This window comes from Charadrius vociferus, unplaced genomic scaffold, assembly GCF_000708025.1.
Source record: "Charadrius vociferus isolate BGI_N301 unplaced genomic scaffold, ASM70802v2 scaffold312, whole genome shotgun sequence".
Lineage (NCBI taxonomy): Eukaryota > Metazoa > Chordata > Aves > Charadriiformes > Charadriidae > Charadrius > Charadrius vociferus.
In genome coordinates this window covers 607,750-623,033 of record NW_009647214.1, presented here as the reverse complement: position 1 = coordinate 623,033, position 15,284 = coordinate 607,750, and the positions used below count along the sequence as shown (strand labels likewise).

The window sequence follows — 15,284 nt, the reverse complement described above, 5'->3', positions numbered from 1 at the left end:
TCCCTTCACCCCTCCTCTCCACTCCTCCCCTCTCCTCTCCTCTCCTCTCCTCCCCTCTCCTCTTTCCTGTGACAACACCTCAAGAACCAGCTCCCACTGACTCTCCTATCGCCATTCTGCATTTTGTTCCAGGGCGGAGGACCTGTGCTGGTGAGACTCTAGCCAAGATGGAGCTCTTCCTCTTCTTCACCAGCCTCCTGCAGAGGTTCACCTTCCAGCCTCCCCCTGGAGTTTCCATTTCAGACCTGGACCTCTCTCCCTCCATCGGGGTCACCATTCCCCCAGTGACTCATGAGGTCTGCGCAGTGCCACGTTCCTAGGGCTTTTCTTAGGAGGTTCCTCTCCTTTTCCTGGAACACTGAGATGAAATATGTGTGTCACTAGTCCCACATGGGAAGTTTGGTACTTCTGAATCCTGTAGGGAATTTTTAGCCCAAGCACACCTTGGCTCATAGCCAGAGGTATCTCTCCCACCATTATGGCAGGCGGCGGCCCTGACTTTCAGCCACTTCTTGAAAGGGAAGGTGATAGTCATTGTGACAATGAATCCCACGAGGGAGATAAAAAAGTACATTTCATTCTGTCCTTCCCTTCATCTCTGTACATCCCCTTCGATGAAAGAGGCCAGGTTCAGTCTCTGGGACAGACCTCAGAAGGTACTGCACCAATCTACATACACACACAGAAAACTCCAAGGGCTTTCACCTTCCACAACTCTAGCACAGCTACATCCCAACTGCTTCAGTAAAATGCTCCATTACACAATTTATCCCTGCACCAGTGCCCTAAATGCACACACACACACACACACAGAGAAATATAACCAAAGAGCTCAACCTGAGACAAGGAAGCGTAAGGTGTTCACCCAATGCAGAACTGCAGTGCAGATGCATACAGGGCTCTCAGGTGATGCCATGTGGTTATACGCTGTCTGGAAGTTAAAATTAATTTACTTTACCACAGAATAATGTGTATATTAATGATAAAGATAAAAGCACTGCAAAATAAAAAGTCCTTCTTCATTTCAAATCAAACTGTTGCCAATGTTGCTTTCAAAGCTGGAAAAATCTTCTTTCACACCTGAAACGGCTTCAGGGGACGCATCCTTATCTGGAACAGACAACCAGTGCTGTACTAGGAATGGAGCAAATCAGTCCTTCTGTGGCACCTCATAGATTTCTCCAACTTCTTTCTCATACACCCCTGCTGTAGTTTTTTAGTCACAAGAAAAGGTTGTCTTAGTCACAAGAAGTGTCAGACTTTAGTAGGGCTTTTGACACTACCTACTATAAGATCCTCATAGAAAAGTTGTTGATGTATGGGCTGGATGAGCAGACAGTGAGGTGGGTTGAAAACGTGCTGAAAAGCCAGGCCCAGAGGCTAGTGGGAAGTCCAGTTGGAGGCCAGTAACTAGCAGGGTAACACAGGGGTCAATACTGGGTCCGTTCCTGTTTAATGTCTTCATTAATGATCTCGATGGGGCAGAGTGTACCCTCAGCAAGTTTGCTGATGACACCAAACTGGGAGGGGCGGCTGATACACCAGATAAGGTTGTGTCACCATCTAGAGGCACCTCAATAGGCTGGAGAAATGGACTGACAAGAACCTCATGAAGTTCAACAAGGAGAAGTGCAGAGTCCTACACCTGGGGAGGAACAACCTCAGGCACGAGTACATGCTGGGAGCCATACACCTGGAAAGCAGCTTGACAGAAAAAGACCTGGGGGTCCTGGTGGATACCAGGTTGGACATGAGGTAACAATGTGCCATTGCCGCAAAGAAGGCTATTTTTATCCTGGACTTCATTAGGAGGAGTGTTGCCAGCAGGTCAAGGGAGGTGATCTTTCCCCTCGGCTCAGCACTGGCATGGAGTGCTGTGTCCAGTTCTGGGCTCCCCAGTACAAAAAAGATATGGACATACTGGAAAGAGTCCAACAAAGGGCCACGATGATGCTGAAGGGACTGGGGCACCTCTTATATGAGGAAACACTGAAAAAGCTGGGACTGTTTATCCTACAGAAAAGGCTCAGGGGGTTCTTACCAGTATGTATAAACACCTGGAGGAAGGGTACAAAGGAAACAGAGCCAGGCTCTTCTCAGTGGTGTCCAGTGACAGGACAAGAGGCAATGGGCACAAACTGAAACACAGGAGGTTCCTACTGAACATCAGGAAACACTTTCTTACTGTGAGAGCGATTGAGCACTGGCACAGGTTGCCCAGGAGGTTTGTGGAATCTCCCTCCTTGGAGGTATTCAAAAGCTGTCTGGACATAGCCTAGGACAGCTGGCTCTTGGTGGCCCTGCTTGATCGAGGAGTTTGGATCAGGTAACTTCCAACTTCCAGGTCCTTTCCAATCTCAACCATTCTGTGATTCTGTGATTTGAAATTCCTAATGAATTCAATGGAAGAAAAGCTATGCCAATTCCTAAGTGCTTTAAAAACCCCAAACTTCTGTGCACTAATCACTTGGACATTGGTGTTCTGATTTCAGTTCTCAAGGTATCAAGGCTGTGCCTGTACCAATGACGAAATATAAACTAATCAGTAACCTGAAGAGAAGGCAGAATTTATGACTTTTATACCAAACACCAGGTTGATGACCTGATGGTTCTCCATGTTCTTGGACTTTCATGCTTGGACAGTGAGTTACACACTCAGCCAGTCACACATGGTTGGCTAGCAAACATTTACCTGCCTCTGTGCCATCCTGAGGATTCATTAGCAAGCACGGGGGAAGAGAACGAAACCAGTCACCAATCGCAAGAAAAACATATCCTTCACCAGAAAAGAGGGTTTGGGGCTAGTACAAGCGTCTCTCAGAGGAAATTTTTGCAGGACAGTAGAGATCCAGAGTCCACATTTTCTTTTCTGTAGCAAAAACTTGGGTGAATAGAGATGGATTGGAGCAGCTGCACTTCCATCGGTTTAGTGTTCATCCTGACTTTTCTATCCATTTTGAAAATGGGAGGTTTCTGGAATAACCACTGGAGAAAGAATTTTCCCCCGGGACCAAGAGCACTGCCCATTATTGGAAATCTGCATTTGTTTGATTTGAAGAGACCCTACAGGACTTATCTACAGGTAGGTATTATCTTTTCTGTGGGTCCCATAATTGCACATATCACCAAAACCCATAGTTGAAGATGTCAGAGAATTTTTCCTGTTGCACCCGATGTGCTGCATTCCCATGTGACCCTTAGCAAGGTTTGTTCTTTACCGTAATACTTTCTCTGTGCAACTTCGTGCATCTAGGTTTCATCCTTAAACTACTCTCAAATTAATAACAAGTACTCACCTTTTTTTTTTTATTTTTTGTAATTTTGAGAAAAGGGTAACTGAATAGGGAGTGATTTTGATATGTGGTCTAACTCCCTCCACCTTCCACTGATCGATGTGTGTGGGGTTGCGACTGCAGCTTCCTGTCTTCACTGATTGAGCAGCCCTTCTCATCTCCCTTTACTCCTTTGTTCCCAAAAGCTGAAGATAACTATATACTCTTCATACTTAGGGCCAACAGTTGCCAGAATATAAAGGAAAGATCTAAGCAAAACAAGGTAATAAATCTTCTGGTTTTCTTCCAGTGTTTTCTTTACCTAATTTATTGTAGGACTTCCCTGATTTTGAGTCAGAAGACTTCTATGAACCTGCTCCTTTCTTAGAGTTTTTTCTACTTAGTCATTGAAATTACACGTTCTCCTTGCTAATGATTTTAAAAGGGATATTTTCACCTACATATCTGTATGTATGTTGCATCCACAAATCAAAAGACTGCTCAGATGCAGTATCTGGAAAATCACTGTAATTATCCAATGCAGCCTAATTGTGTTTAGCAAAAGCAAGCTCCATCTCTTTTCAGGCCAACAGAACCAACACATCTCTGCTGTAATTCAGCGAATCCATTCTAATGGAGGAGGTTGGTTCTCTGACGTGAGCTCAGCTTGAGGTTTAATATTCCTATATACTCAGTGTGTAAATGCAACCAGAGACCAAACGCTCATGCTGAGCGTCACCATTGCAAGCATTGGAACGTCCTTACTGGGGAACATTCTTTGAAAAGCTTATATTGTGCCACAGATGCAGCAGTCTGGGGTAACAGTATCGCTGTCACAGAAGCCACTGTAATTCAGACACACGTCTGCTATGTTATTTTATATAGTTGGCTGGACTTGCTTACCACATGCTGCACGTTTTGCATATCGATGCTAAATAGTTGATTTCTGTTTCTCTGTGCAAACACACAAGAAAATAAGTGCAGTCAGGAAAAAATCCTCCTATTGTCAGGAGAATTGGGAACACTGAGTTATATGAAAATAAATCTGCCTGTACGAGCTAAAAAGGTACGAGCTTAAGCCCAACATTGTCTCTGAGAGAGATCCACAGTGGGTGTAGGCATATATAAAAAGTGAGAATTTACCTAATGCTAGATCCTGGCCTGGAAACATACTGGGTTTTTTTTTTTTTTACAATAGTGGTAGCAAAGGTTTGAGCAGGTTTAGCCGGTAAAAAAAGGAAACACACTATAGAGATCAGTGTGAAAACAAGAGTCAAAAATTGAATTTGCAGGGGTTCCTGAGGGAAATCAGAGCTGTCAGCACAATCCTTGACTGACCTGGGGTTTCAGCCGTTGACACTTCTTCTCAGGCCGGCACAATGGGACTCCACTCTGAATTCTGTCGTTTAGTCATTAAATGGCATAATGTCCAGCACATTCAAGTTATTTAAATCAATTATCTTTCTCTATACTTAGGAAAACATTTAACATTTTAGTAACTTAGAGGCAGGACAGGAAAATAAGTACTGAAAAGGTGGTGAATTTCTTTGTAAGCTGTAAAAGCTGTAAATGGCTGTTTTCTTTTGACAGCTGTCAAAAGTATACGGTCCAGTCTTCAGTGTTCAGATGGGGCAAAGGAAAATGGTAGTGATTTCTGGGTATGAGACAGTGAAGGAAGCTCTCGTAAACCAGGCAGATGCATTTTCAGAGAGACCCAAAATCCCAATCTTTGAAGATTTGACCAGAGGAAATGGTAAGTTGTTTTTATTTTTCCTTATCAGTTTGACTTAATCAAAAAGTTTTTTCCTTCAGGTGAAGCAGAAGCTGCACATCACTTTGGATCAGAGATGATATAAGGCATTGGAAATAGGGAGCAATTTCATTGCCTTCCATGTATTTATTCAAATTTGAAACTACTGACAGTGACAACAAAACAACTGTAACTCTAACAATAACCACAGCAACAGATAATGGATAGTGTCACACTTTCAGGATCCCAAAAAGGGGCATGCATGTCAGGGACGGCATTTTTAGCTCTCGTGATATGGTTATGGACTTCTGTTGCTTTGGGCTTATCATAGAACCTCCTTTTCCTGGAATAAGTATTATACCACTGCTTCTCATTTCAAGTGGTGAATAGTGTTTTTTAAATCTGAATGTGAAAACAGAAAGGCACACATACAGAACTGGGGATTTATTTTAATAAGGGAAATACTGTATGCTGAGCTGGGTTTCCAAATGAGAATTTCACATGCAAACTTCATTCTAATTTGGCATGAGAGTTTTATATTTACATCTCTAAAGACCCCTGGACAAATTCAGGAATAATTCTGTGAACTTTTTTAACAGTTGCATCTTTTGAACACATTATTTCATGTAAGCTTTCTTTACACCTTATTTTTTTTCCTTGAAAATATATAACTAAAGTCATTAGTTACATGGTGTAACAATGTCAATGAAAAAACTTATTGAGGAGGTTGCAGGTTTCTCCTGAGATCTCAGTTTAATTCCAATTCCAAAATATGACAATCAGCAGTTTGAACTTGAATTGCCAATGCCCTCATTCTTTTGGTGACAACTATATCTCAGAGATATCTTCTTAAGTTTTGATTAAATACCTCTTAAAAAGTTTATCCTCCCCTTTTTTCTGTGCAATAAACCTATCATTAAGGCCTGAAAATACTTAAGGGAAAGTTGTTTCTTTTTCCTCAGCCAGATGTAATTTAACTTGTTTTAAAGGTGACTGCCACTAAATATCTACATTATTTGTCTACGAATTAGTTATTTAAAATCTTCTGCCTCCTTGACATGTTCTCTTTGTGTCAGGGATTGTTTTTGCCCATGGTGAAAACTGGAAGGTGATGCGAAGATTTACTCTCACAACCTTACGAGATTTTGGAATGGGGAAAAGGGCCATTGAGGACCGCATTGTGGAGGAGTACGGGTATCTGGCAGACATCATTGCATCACAAGAAGGTCAGTAGATGATTCGTTCTTCAAATCTCTGAGGGTTTTTTTCAAGTACCCAGAAGCTTGCCAGTCACCTTCTCAATTTCTGACCTTTTTAAGAGATGTACTTCAGTCTGAACCAATTTGATGAGTTTGGCTCTTCTGGCATTTTTCTGTCTTGGCATGGTATTCTAACATTAAATAATAATCAATAATAGCAACCAAACATAACAAATAAATAGCAATAATTAGTATTAAATTTACATTTACAAATAACATCTCTTGCCACAATGTAATAGATTCTTTTGTTCATTGTATAGGAAAGCCCTTTGATGCTAGTAAAATAATTAATGCAGCAGTTGCTAACATAATTGTGTCAATATTACTTGGAAAACGATTTGACTACAAAGACTCCAGATTTGTGAGACTTCTACATTTGACCAATGAAAGCATGAGGCTTGCTGGGAAACCTTTGGTTACGGTAATGATAAACATGTTAATGCCACTGTGTCACTGGATGCCATAGGATCATGGTAATACTGGTAGTCACTTGTTTCTATCAAACAGAAGAATCTGAGACTCTGAGAGATAAGAGGTTTACAAGCACTTCTTGGGGCAAAGCAAAGCTTGAAAGGCCATCTGGGAATCTTGAAGCCAACCCCTAATATCTCAAAAACATACTTGTGCTGTAGTTTGAAAAGTTCTAAGTCTGGACTGAAAAAAATCAGACCCTATTTCCCCTTGCTCTACGCTGTTTTCTCCCTTCTTGTGATTGAATTGTTTGCAGACTTCTGAGGTGAACTGGATGTAGAAAATAAACAAATTTTTATATATATATAAATATATATATATATAAGGGAATAGATTTTAGAGAATTTAATTTTCTGTAAGATGACTTCCACGGTCAAGTATATTGTTCAGACACGCAGATGATTGTGTTGGCACAGTAGAGTCTGGTATGAGGAAAGGAGCACCTGGGAAGAGAGGACAACAGGGCTTGTTTTTTTCTGGCAGCAATGCTGGCCAAGATGCCCAGTGAATCGGTCTTTAAGAAAAGCAATGGAGCCTTGTAAGCTGATGCCTCTCAGGGAAGGAAGAGCACTGAGTGCCCTCCCTGCTCTTCCTACTCCGCTTGGTAACTCATGATGCCACATGAGGTGGGTCTAAACTTCCAGCTTATAGACCATGAAATGACTGCCACGACAATTTTTCCAGACAGAAGTAGGTTAAGAGAATTAGTGTGAAGGCAGTAGCAACGCCTTTCCCAGAGCACAAAAAAGCTCAGAGCTTATATGTCAGGAAAGAGGTATGAGGCTCCTTAGAGATGATAGTGGGAATAAGGTTGATGTTGTCAGAGCTATTGCTCCTCCCTTGGCCCAGTCCCAAGGTCTGTGGGGGGAAAGGACAGTCAGGACTATGCTACATGAATTAATTCTGTAAACACAGCTTTCTGCCAGACACTTTTTTCTGAGAAAGCAGAGATTTGTCTGTGCACATATACACTGCAGAGTGCATGAACAGCAAGCACATTATTCCCCAAAAATACGGTTCACCCCTATAAAGTGACCAGGCAATGCAGTATACTCTCTCAGAACATGGGGCAGGGACCAGCTATAGGGTATGTGGTCTACCTGTACGAGGAGCCCTGTTACAAAATATATTTTCCTATGCTTCTAGTACACTGAAATGTCTCAATGAATAATAAATACTTTCTGATACTCACATGCAATGCTGCCGCAACCCAGATTCATTTCTGTTCTTTTAAGGCTTTGAAACAGAAAGAAAAATTAGCAGAAGAGCTGGCCAAAACAAAGGTTGATAGGCAACATTTCCATATCCCTGGTAGCAAGTTGCAGATGTTAGTCTGACATGTACATTACTCCTGCAAAATAGTGTGTGCTTCCAGTAATTTGGGGCTGAGAAGTTTCATTGTGTTCAGTGGTCTTTAATGGATTTTCTACCATGAATCCATTCAGTCACTTTTTGATGTTCTAAAGAACAAAATATTAATGTTAAGTCTTTGTTTTTTGTATCTGCAAAATGGGGACAATATAATTCGTTTCTGTAGTGTTTTCAGACCTCTGGCCAGTAAATTCTCTCTAACATCTTTCACTCTCGTAGATGTACAACATCTTCCCATACCTTGGATTCCTCCTAAAGGCTAATAAGACTCTTCTCCAAAACAGAGATGAATTCCATGCTTATGTACAAGTTACTTTTGTAGAACATCTCAAAACCCTGGACAAAAATGATCAAAGAAGTTTTATTGATGCTTTCCTGGTTAAACAGCAGGAGGTAACTGAGTATTTTCTCATTCTTTCCAACTTTTATGGTTATATGAAGACATTTACAATTTCCTTTCAGTCCTTATAACTATAGTTGTATTTCTTTAGGGAATCCATCTTTGACAAAATACAGATAACAAACTGGTAGAGTTGAACAGTTATTTCACTCTTTCACAATTCCAGTGCCTTTTAATCAGCAAATGTTTATCCTTACTTATGCTTTTATTCAGACTTTCTCAATATATTTACAGAGGCTGTATCTTTTTATCTGCTCTCTCTGTTGTCCTAGCCCTTTTGGCTCTTTCAAAAACATAATGCATTACAGAACAAAAACGCTACCTGGGCTTTACTAGGATCCTTATTTGGGGTCTCTGATATATCTGGGTTACCTTTGTCATGAAGAAACCAGGTCTTTTTGCTGCTGGCCCAGTAAACGCAAAGATCATGCAAAACATAGAACCTACGTCAACAGTCTTGTCCAGGTACAAGACCAAAGCTCTTATTTGTCTTTCACACTTTTATAATATAGGATTTATTTCTTCGTAAATGTTTAGCTACGTAAATTGCATTTTCACGTGGAAAGCTTTAAGTTTTCATCCTTTTTTTCTCAACCACCTCTTTCAGGAGAAATCCACTACCAATGGGTATTTCCATAATGGCAACTTGCTAAGCTTGGTGAGCAATTTGTTTACTGCTGGTGTTGAGACAATTTCCACCACGCTAAACTGGAGCTTTCTGCTGATGCTGAAGTACCCTGAAATTCAGAGTAAGTGGTTTTATGAGAGATGCCGTCACACTCAGTGCATTAGGAACTGGACAGGAACCTGGAGGGTCAATATATCTGTTAATACACTAAGTTACAGAAAGCCAAGATTTCCAGCTAATTATTGTCTAGGTATCGCTGTGCCCTGTGGTTCAGACCCAGTGAAGGGCATGATACTCAGCCTATCAGTAGATTATAAACAGAGTTTATTTGGGCCAGGTCCTTCACTCAGTAAAATCTCATTAATTAAAAAGAAAAGAGCTGTCCTGTGTTGGCCAATCAAATTGTTCCAGGTTTCCCTCAGAAACACGCTTTTGATAAACCAAGGCCTGGGCAGATGTTAAATGGTAACAAGGCTTTAAATATCTGAGAAGATTCCAGGAATTGCTCTTTTCTCTTTGTCTGATATCTCCACAGTATGCCTCAGGGATGAATGAACCCTTGTCTCTTTCTTATAGTTGATTCTTTCCTCAGGAAAGGTCCAAGAAGAAATAGAGCGAGTGATAGGGTCAAACCCCCCACGGATTGAGCATCGAACTCAGATGCCATATACAGATGCTGTTATCCATGAAATTCAGAGGTTCGCGAATATCCTGCCATTGGATTTGCCTCATGAGACTGCTGCAGATGTCACTCTGAAAGGTTATTTCATTCCCAAGGTGAGATGCCTACAGGATTGTTTCTTTTAGCATTTAGGGCAGTGATCGTCCCCCTGTACTCGGCACTGGTGAGGTCCCACCTTGAGTGCTGTGTTCAGTTTTGGGCCCCTCACTGCAAGAAAGACATTGAGGTGCTGCAGCATGTCCAGAGAAGGGCAACGAAGCTGGTGAGAGGTCTGGAGAACAAGTCTTCTGAGGAGTGGCTGAGGGAACTGGGGTTGTTCAGCCTGGAGAAGAGAAGGCTGAGGGGAGACCTTATCACTCTCTACAACTGCCTGAAAGGAGGGTGTAGCCAGGTGGGGGTCAGTCTCTTCTCCCAAGTAACAACCAAGAGGACAAGAGGAAACGGCCTCAAGTTGCACCAGGGGACATTTAGGATGGATATTAGGAAAAAATTCTTCATGAAAAGGGTTATCGAGCATTGGAACAGGCTGCCCAGGGAAGTGGTGGAGTCCCCATCCCTGGAGGTATTTAAAAGATGTGAAAACATAGTGCTGAGGGACACGGTTTAGTGGTGGTTTTGGCAGTGTTAGGTTAATGGTTGGACTCAATGATCTTAAAGGTCCTTTCCAACCTTGACAATTCTATGATTCCATAATTCTATGATTCTTCTGTCTCAAACGTGGTTCATGTGATAAACATGATCTCTCTAATGAAGTCACATAACAGCAGTCAGAATAATGTCTTTCTCCAGACTGACAATCTTGAAGTCTTATTGTTATTACTGCCATCACATTATTTGTCCACAGATTAATTCCACTGTCTTATTTTGCAGGGAACCTACATCATCCCCTTACTGACCTCTGTCCTGAAAGATAAATCGCAGTGGGAGAAACCAGACATGTTCTATCCTGAGCACTTTCTTGACGCCAATGGAAAATTTGTGAAGAAAGATGCTTTCATGCCTTTTTCAGCAGGTACCTTCTCTTGTCCATTTACTGTTGTTTCAAGTACAGATTACTGTTACTGAAGCCTGGCCTCCACTGTCTTTTTCTTGGGACAATTTCACAGCCCATATTTCACAGATTTCTCAGGACATACCTCTGACAAAAGAGTACTCACAAATGTCTGCTAATTCCTCCAGCCTCTGGAAAATATTGGTTTCTCAGTTTGTATTCAGTGATTATAAACAAGAATTTGTAGTGCCCTCTTAAATAGGAGGGAGGTTTTCAGCAATTTCCATGATGGTTTAGATAACACATTTGTGCATTATTATCTGTAGACCACAACTGCTCTATGGCCTGGGCGGCTTTGTCTCCGACGCAGCTGCGTTGTCTATGACCACACGCAAAGCACACAGGAGAGGTGGCTACTGTGTCTTTCCTGGGGTACCCATTTCATTTTTGCTCATCCCTTTTAAAAAGTCACAAATAATGTCGTCTGGGATCAAGACTTCATATACTGTGCCAACAAATAGGAGTTGCCTCGTATAAAACCCCAAATTCTCTGTAAAATCAAAGGAGAGACAGGTGCTGCCTTTTGAGGCATCCACAGAGTGTGACGTTCACCTCAGCTGACACACCTGCACCATTTGCCAAAGGATGGGAGACTCTGACCCTCATGATGATCTCACCTTCTCCAGCATTTTTCTCTGTTTTCCAGGTTCTGTCGTTGCTTCATTAAATTCCTATTCCTCAGCCTCTGGCTAATTTGTCTATCATATCCACAACACTCTGCACTTTTTGGAGACCCTGTTTGTTTATTTTTAATTCTGCATGAGCTTTGAATATCATTTTTTCTTGTCATTCTCACCATCCAACATATAGTAAATAATTTCTTTTTTTTTTTTTTTTTTTTGTAAAATGGCTTACAACACTTCCAATTCACAGACCTCCTTTTTCAGATTTAAGTCTAGATGTCCTAGCTGAGAGCACATCAAGGGAGTGTCAGGACTGGGCCTTCCCTGAAAGGTTTATTTCATAGCACAGCCAGGCAAAAGATCTTCCATTTTCTTTATGTCATACAAAGGAATTAAAATCAAATCTTAGTTTAGGTCTTTGCTACTTCTGGCCTTGAATCACCATGCTCTGATTAAGGCAGTTTACAAGCTGCTGAATTTGACCGGATTAAGAAAAAATTATGCTCACAGCACTTTTGAAGAAAGGCTTATATTAGGGGCTCCACAGAAAAACTCCACCACCTTCCTTCTCAGTCCCACTCTAACCAGCATTCATGAGTCTCTGACAAAATTTAATCTTAAAAATTGCCTGTGACTAGACTAATAAAACCAAAGTCTAGACTAAACCAGCCAAAGTCGGTCTGGGGTCCAAAAACTGGACCAAGTAGAGGAAAAATCTGAAAATGAAGAAAAATACAAATTTTATTGACAACTGGAATTAAGGAATTCAGATTGCATTTCCATATGTCTCTCCCCAAACGCAAGCATTTAGACAAAAGAAAAGAAAAATAAAATCACCAGGTGGCTTTGTTATCATACCTCCGAAGACCAAATATCCTCTCTCTCAGATGTTGCTTGTACAAAATAGACTTTTAAGAGCTACTGTGTTCTTTATTCATAGCTAGGATATGGTATTTGAAGTGTTCTGGATTCCCACTGGTCTTCCTCAGAATAAGAGCTGCTCAGAGGTTTTTATTTCTTCCAACTGTTGAAGAACAAGCTCCCACCGACTCTCTTATCAACATTCTGCATTTCATTCCAGGGCGGAGGATCTGTGCTGGGGAGACTCTTGCCAAGATGGAGCTCTTCCTCTTCTTCACCAGCCTCATGCAGAGGTTCACCTTCCAGCCTCCCCCTGGAGTCTCTATCTCAGACCTGGACCTCAGCCCTGCTATTTCATTTAACGTCATTCCCAAACCCTATAAAATGTGTGCTGTAACACGTTCCTAGAGCTCTAATCAGCATCAGTTTGTTTAAAAAATGTTTAAATTACTTTTTCATTATACATGTCTTCTTAATTCTTTGGCCAAAATAATTCACAACATTACACCTTAATGAAGGTTTCCAATACTTCTAAAACAAAGTGGTGTTCTTTTATTTTTTATTTAATGGGAGAGGGCTGAAGTGGACCAGAAGTGTGGACTAATTGATGAGTTATGAATCAACCTATTAGATCACCTAATCTGGGATAAATAATACAGACCCTCAGCTTTCACATTCAATTTTCACTTGGTAATATCTGTTTGTTGAAAGCATATCCCCCAAAAGCACTCCCAAGTCCAGGTTTCTCCAAAGAGACATATGGACCATGAAGCTGTGCCGAGCTTGTACTATCCTGCTTAAAGATAAGCACTGCAGAGCCTCTGTGGTGAATGTGGGATGTTCAGAGCTTCAGGTCTTCAGACCAGAAGGGTTGTTAGGTTGTTTGTCAGGTGGATGGGTTTGAAGCTGGGTTGGATATACTGATGTTCCCCAATGCCTCGTTGCAGCTTCTCCCCTTGGGTCTTCTCCCCAGTCCCTCCCCTGTTCAGGAGCATTCAGTCCCTGCTTCTGCCTGAGCAGTAATCAGTGCTCACCCTCTGTGGCATGCCATAAAGCTCATCTTTTCTTAGGTTGGCTATTTCACTTGGCATTAGAAGGACAATATTCCCTGTTCTGCAATTTCTCCTGAGACTAGCTGATGAGGCAAGACACTCCTTTCTTCTCCTAAAGCAGACACTCCTCTGAACATTCCTTTTTGCTTGATCTCCTTCCCTTGGTTTGGGAGGGTTCGTATCAACAATTCTCCACGTGCCTTTTTCTCCTTAGCCAAACAAGATTCCCATCATTAGGCTGCAAATAATTAAAAAATTGTGAGGAGATTGAATCCACTTTAAAGTTAATATACAGAGCACAATTCAGTTGCTTTAAGCCCAAGCCTCTAATGCCATTTTAGATACCCTCAGATCTTTTGCTTGGCCTTCAGCTGCCAGGCTGGAGGGACAGGTCCTGTGCCATAAAAGCCTCATGTGCATGTTTCAGATAATGGAGATACTTCAAACATCTGTAAGCGTTCAGCTGTAGACTACTATATAGAGACTAATGATTAAAGACTGAAAAATGAAAATAATATGAGAATCCAAAAATTGCATGAGTGGTTGCCTCATTTTTATTTTCAGGAGCAAATTTGCCCTCCTCTTGAATTCTTCTAATGTAATGATTTCCTTTTAATGTTAAGGAAATTTTTTACAAAGGAGTAGTAAACTTCTAATTTAGATCTGTTTATTTTAGTTTCTGGATTCACAAAGGTGTTAGATAGAAAGGAAATGTAGCCTGAGGTTTTCATTTTTTTCTAAATTTCAGGAGGCAAAGAATTTTAAAACTCATGTCTCTCCTACTTTCCAATGCAGGTTGCAGAGCAGGTGCAGGTGAAAACCTCATCAATGTGGACCTCTTCCTGTTCTTTACAAGACTCCTGCAAAAGTTTATGTTTTTTCCTAGCCCTGGAGCATCCATTTCAGGTCTGGATGCAGCAAGGTGCACTGGCCTTTCAGTAGATTTGATAGTATTTTTTTTCTAATGAATATATCCACACACTCCTGTGACCACAGAAGAATGTATAGGTGTAACGGTGGCAGGAGTCTATTTTTTCCACTTTTTGTGAACATTTATAGATGTCTGCAAATCCATCCTTCAGCCTAGCCATTTTAAACAATGCACAGTTATCTCCACTTCCAGCAGAGCACAGACCAGAAAAGCAATGCAGAAGAATGGTCAAACTTACTAGATACAACAGGAGAATACTCCTACATATCTTCATGGTGCTCATTGAGACGTATATCCTCATCTTGTTATCCCCTCTGAAGCTCCAACTGTGCCAACCGTACAGCCTCATCATTGGGTACCACTTCGCATGTCAGGGGCAACAACTTAAAAAAAAAACAGAGCTGCTGCACTGGAAGTTGTAGCACTCCAGATCCTCACAGCCTCTGTTGCTATTTAGTCCAGGGCTCCTGTGAGAAAAACTGATGTCACTGACAGGACATTTCCATTGCAATCTTATGTGTGTCTGTCTTCTGAGCTATGTTTGCACTTGGAGAAGCTGATGTTTTTCATCACTTAGATGATATCTGTGAAAATTACAATTCAATTAGCTTTGCCAGGAATAAAATTACTGGGAAGGAAATTCTCTGCCCCTGAAGTTTAAATGTTAAAAACTTTTCTGAAAATACAGGAGGGTTCCACTGAAGGCAAGGTTTGAAAAAAGGAGTCACTGTAGAAAAGGTATTAGAAGTTGGTGAGCACATTTCATTTTCTGAAGCTATTCTTTCTCATGTGATCAAAGTACTCAAAGCAGATGCTTGCATTTCTTCCTCCTATTAACCTTTAAACAAAACATATTTATCTCAATAATATAAGAAATCCAATGTAACAAGAAGTCTTGCGTTTGCCTTATAAATAAAGATTCTGAAGCCATAG

At 41.1% G+C, this 15,284-nt stretch overlaps 2 protein-coding genes across 2 annotated transcripts in view; both read left to right on the top strand.

Annotated features, from left to right (window-relative positions):
• The window catches only part of LOC104296079 (cytochrome P450 2K4-like), a 7,567-nt gene extending 7,247 nt beyond the window's left edge, over window positions 1-320 (top strand). The window contains exon 9 of the mRNA XM_009895908.1: window positions 133-320. Within this exon, the coding sequence (XP_009894210.1) occupies window positions 133-320 (188 nt within the window). The remainder of the gene's footprint in view (window positions 1-132) is intronic.
• Window positions 321-2,896: 2,576 nt separating this feature from the next.
• On the top strand, window positions 2,897-12,776 carry LOC104296078 (cytochrome P450 2K1-like). The gene is made up of 9 exons (XM_009895907.1): window positions 2,897-3,082; window positions 4,863-5,025; window positions 6,099-6,248; window positions 6,542-6,702; window positions 8,343-8,516; window positions 9,131-9,272; window positions 9,744-9,928; window positions 10,704-10,845; window positions 12,589-12,776. The coding sequence occupies exons 1-9, from the start codon at window positions 2,897-2,899 to the stop codon at window positions 12,774-12,776; spliced, it is 1,491 nt and encodes a 496-aa protein (XP_009894209.1).
• Window positions 12,777-15,284: the final 2,508 nt, after the last annotated feature.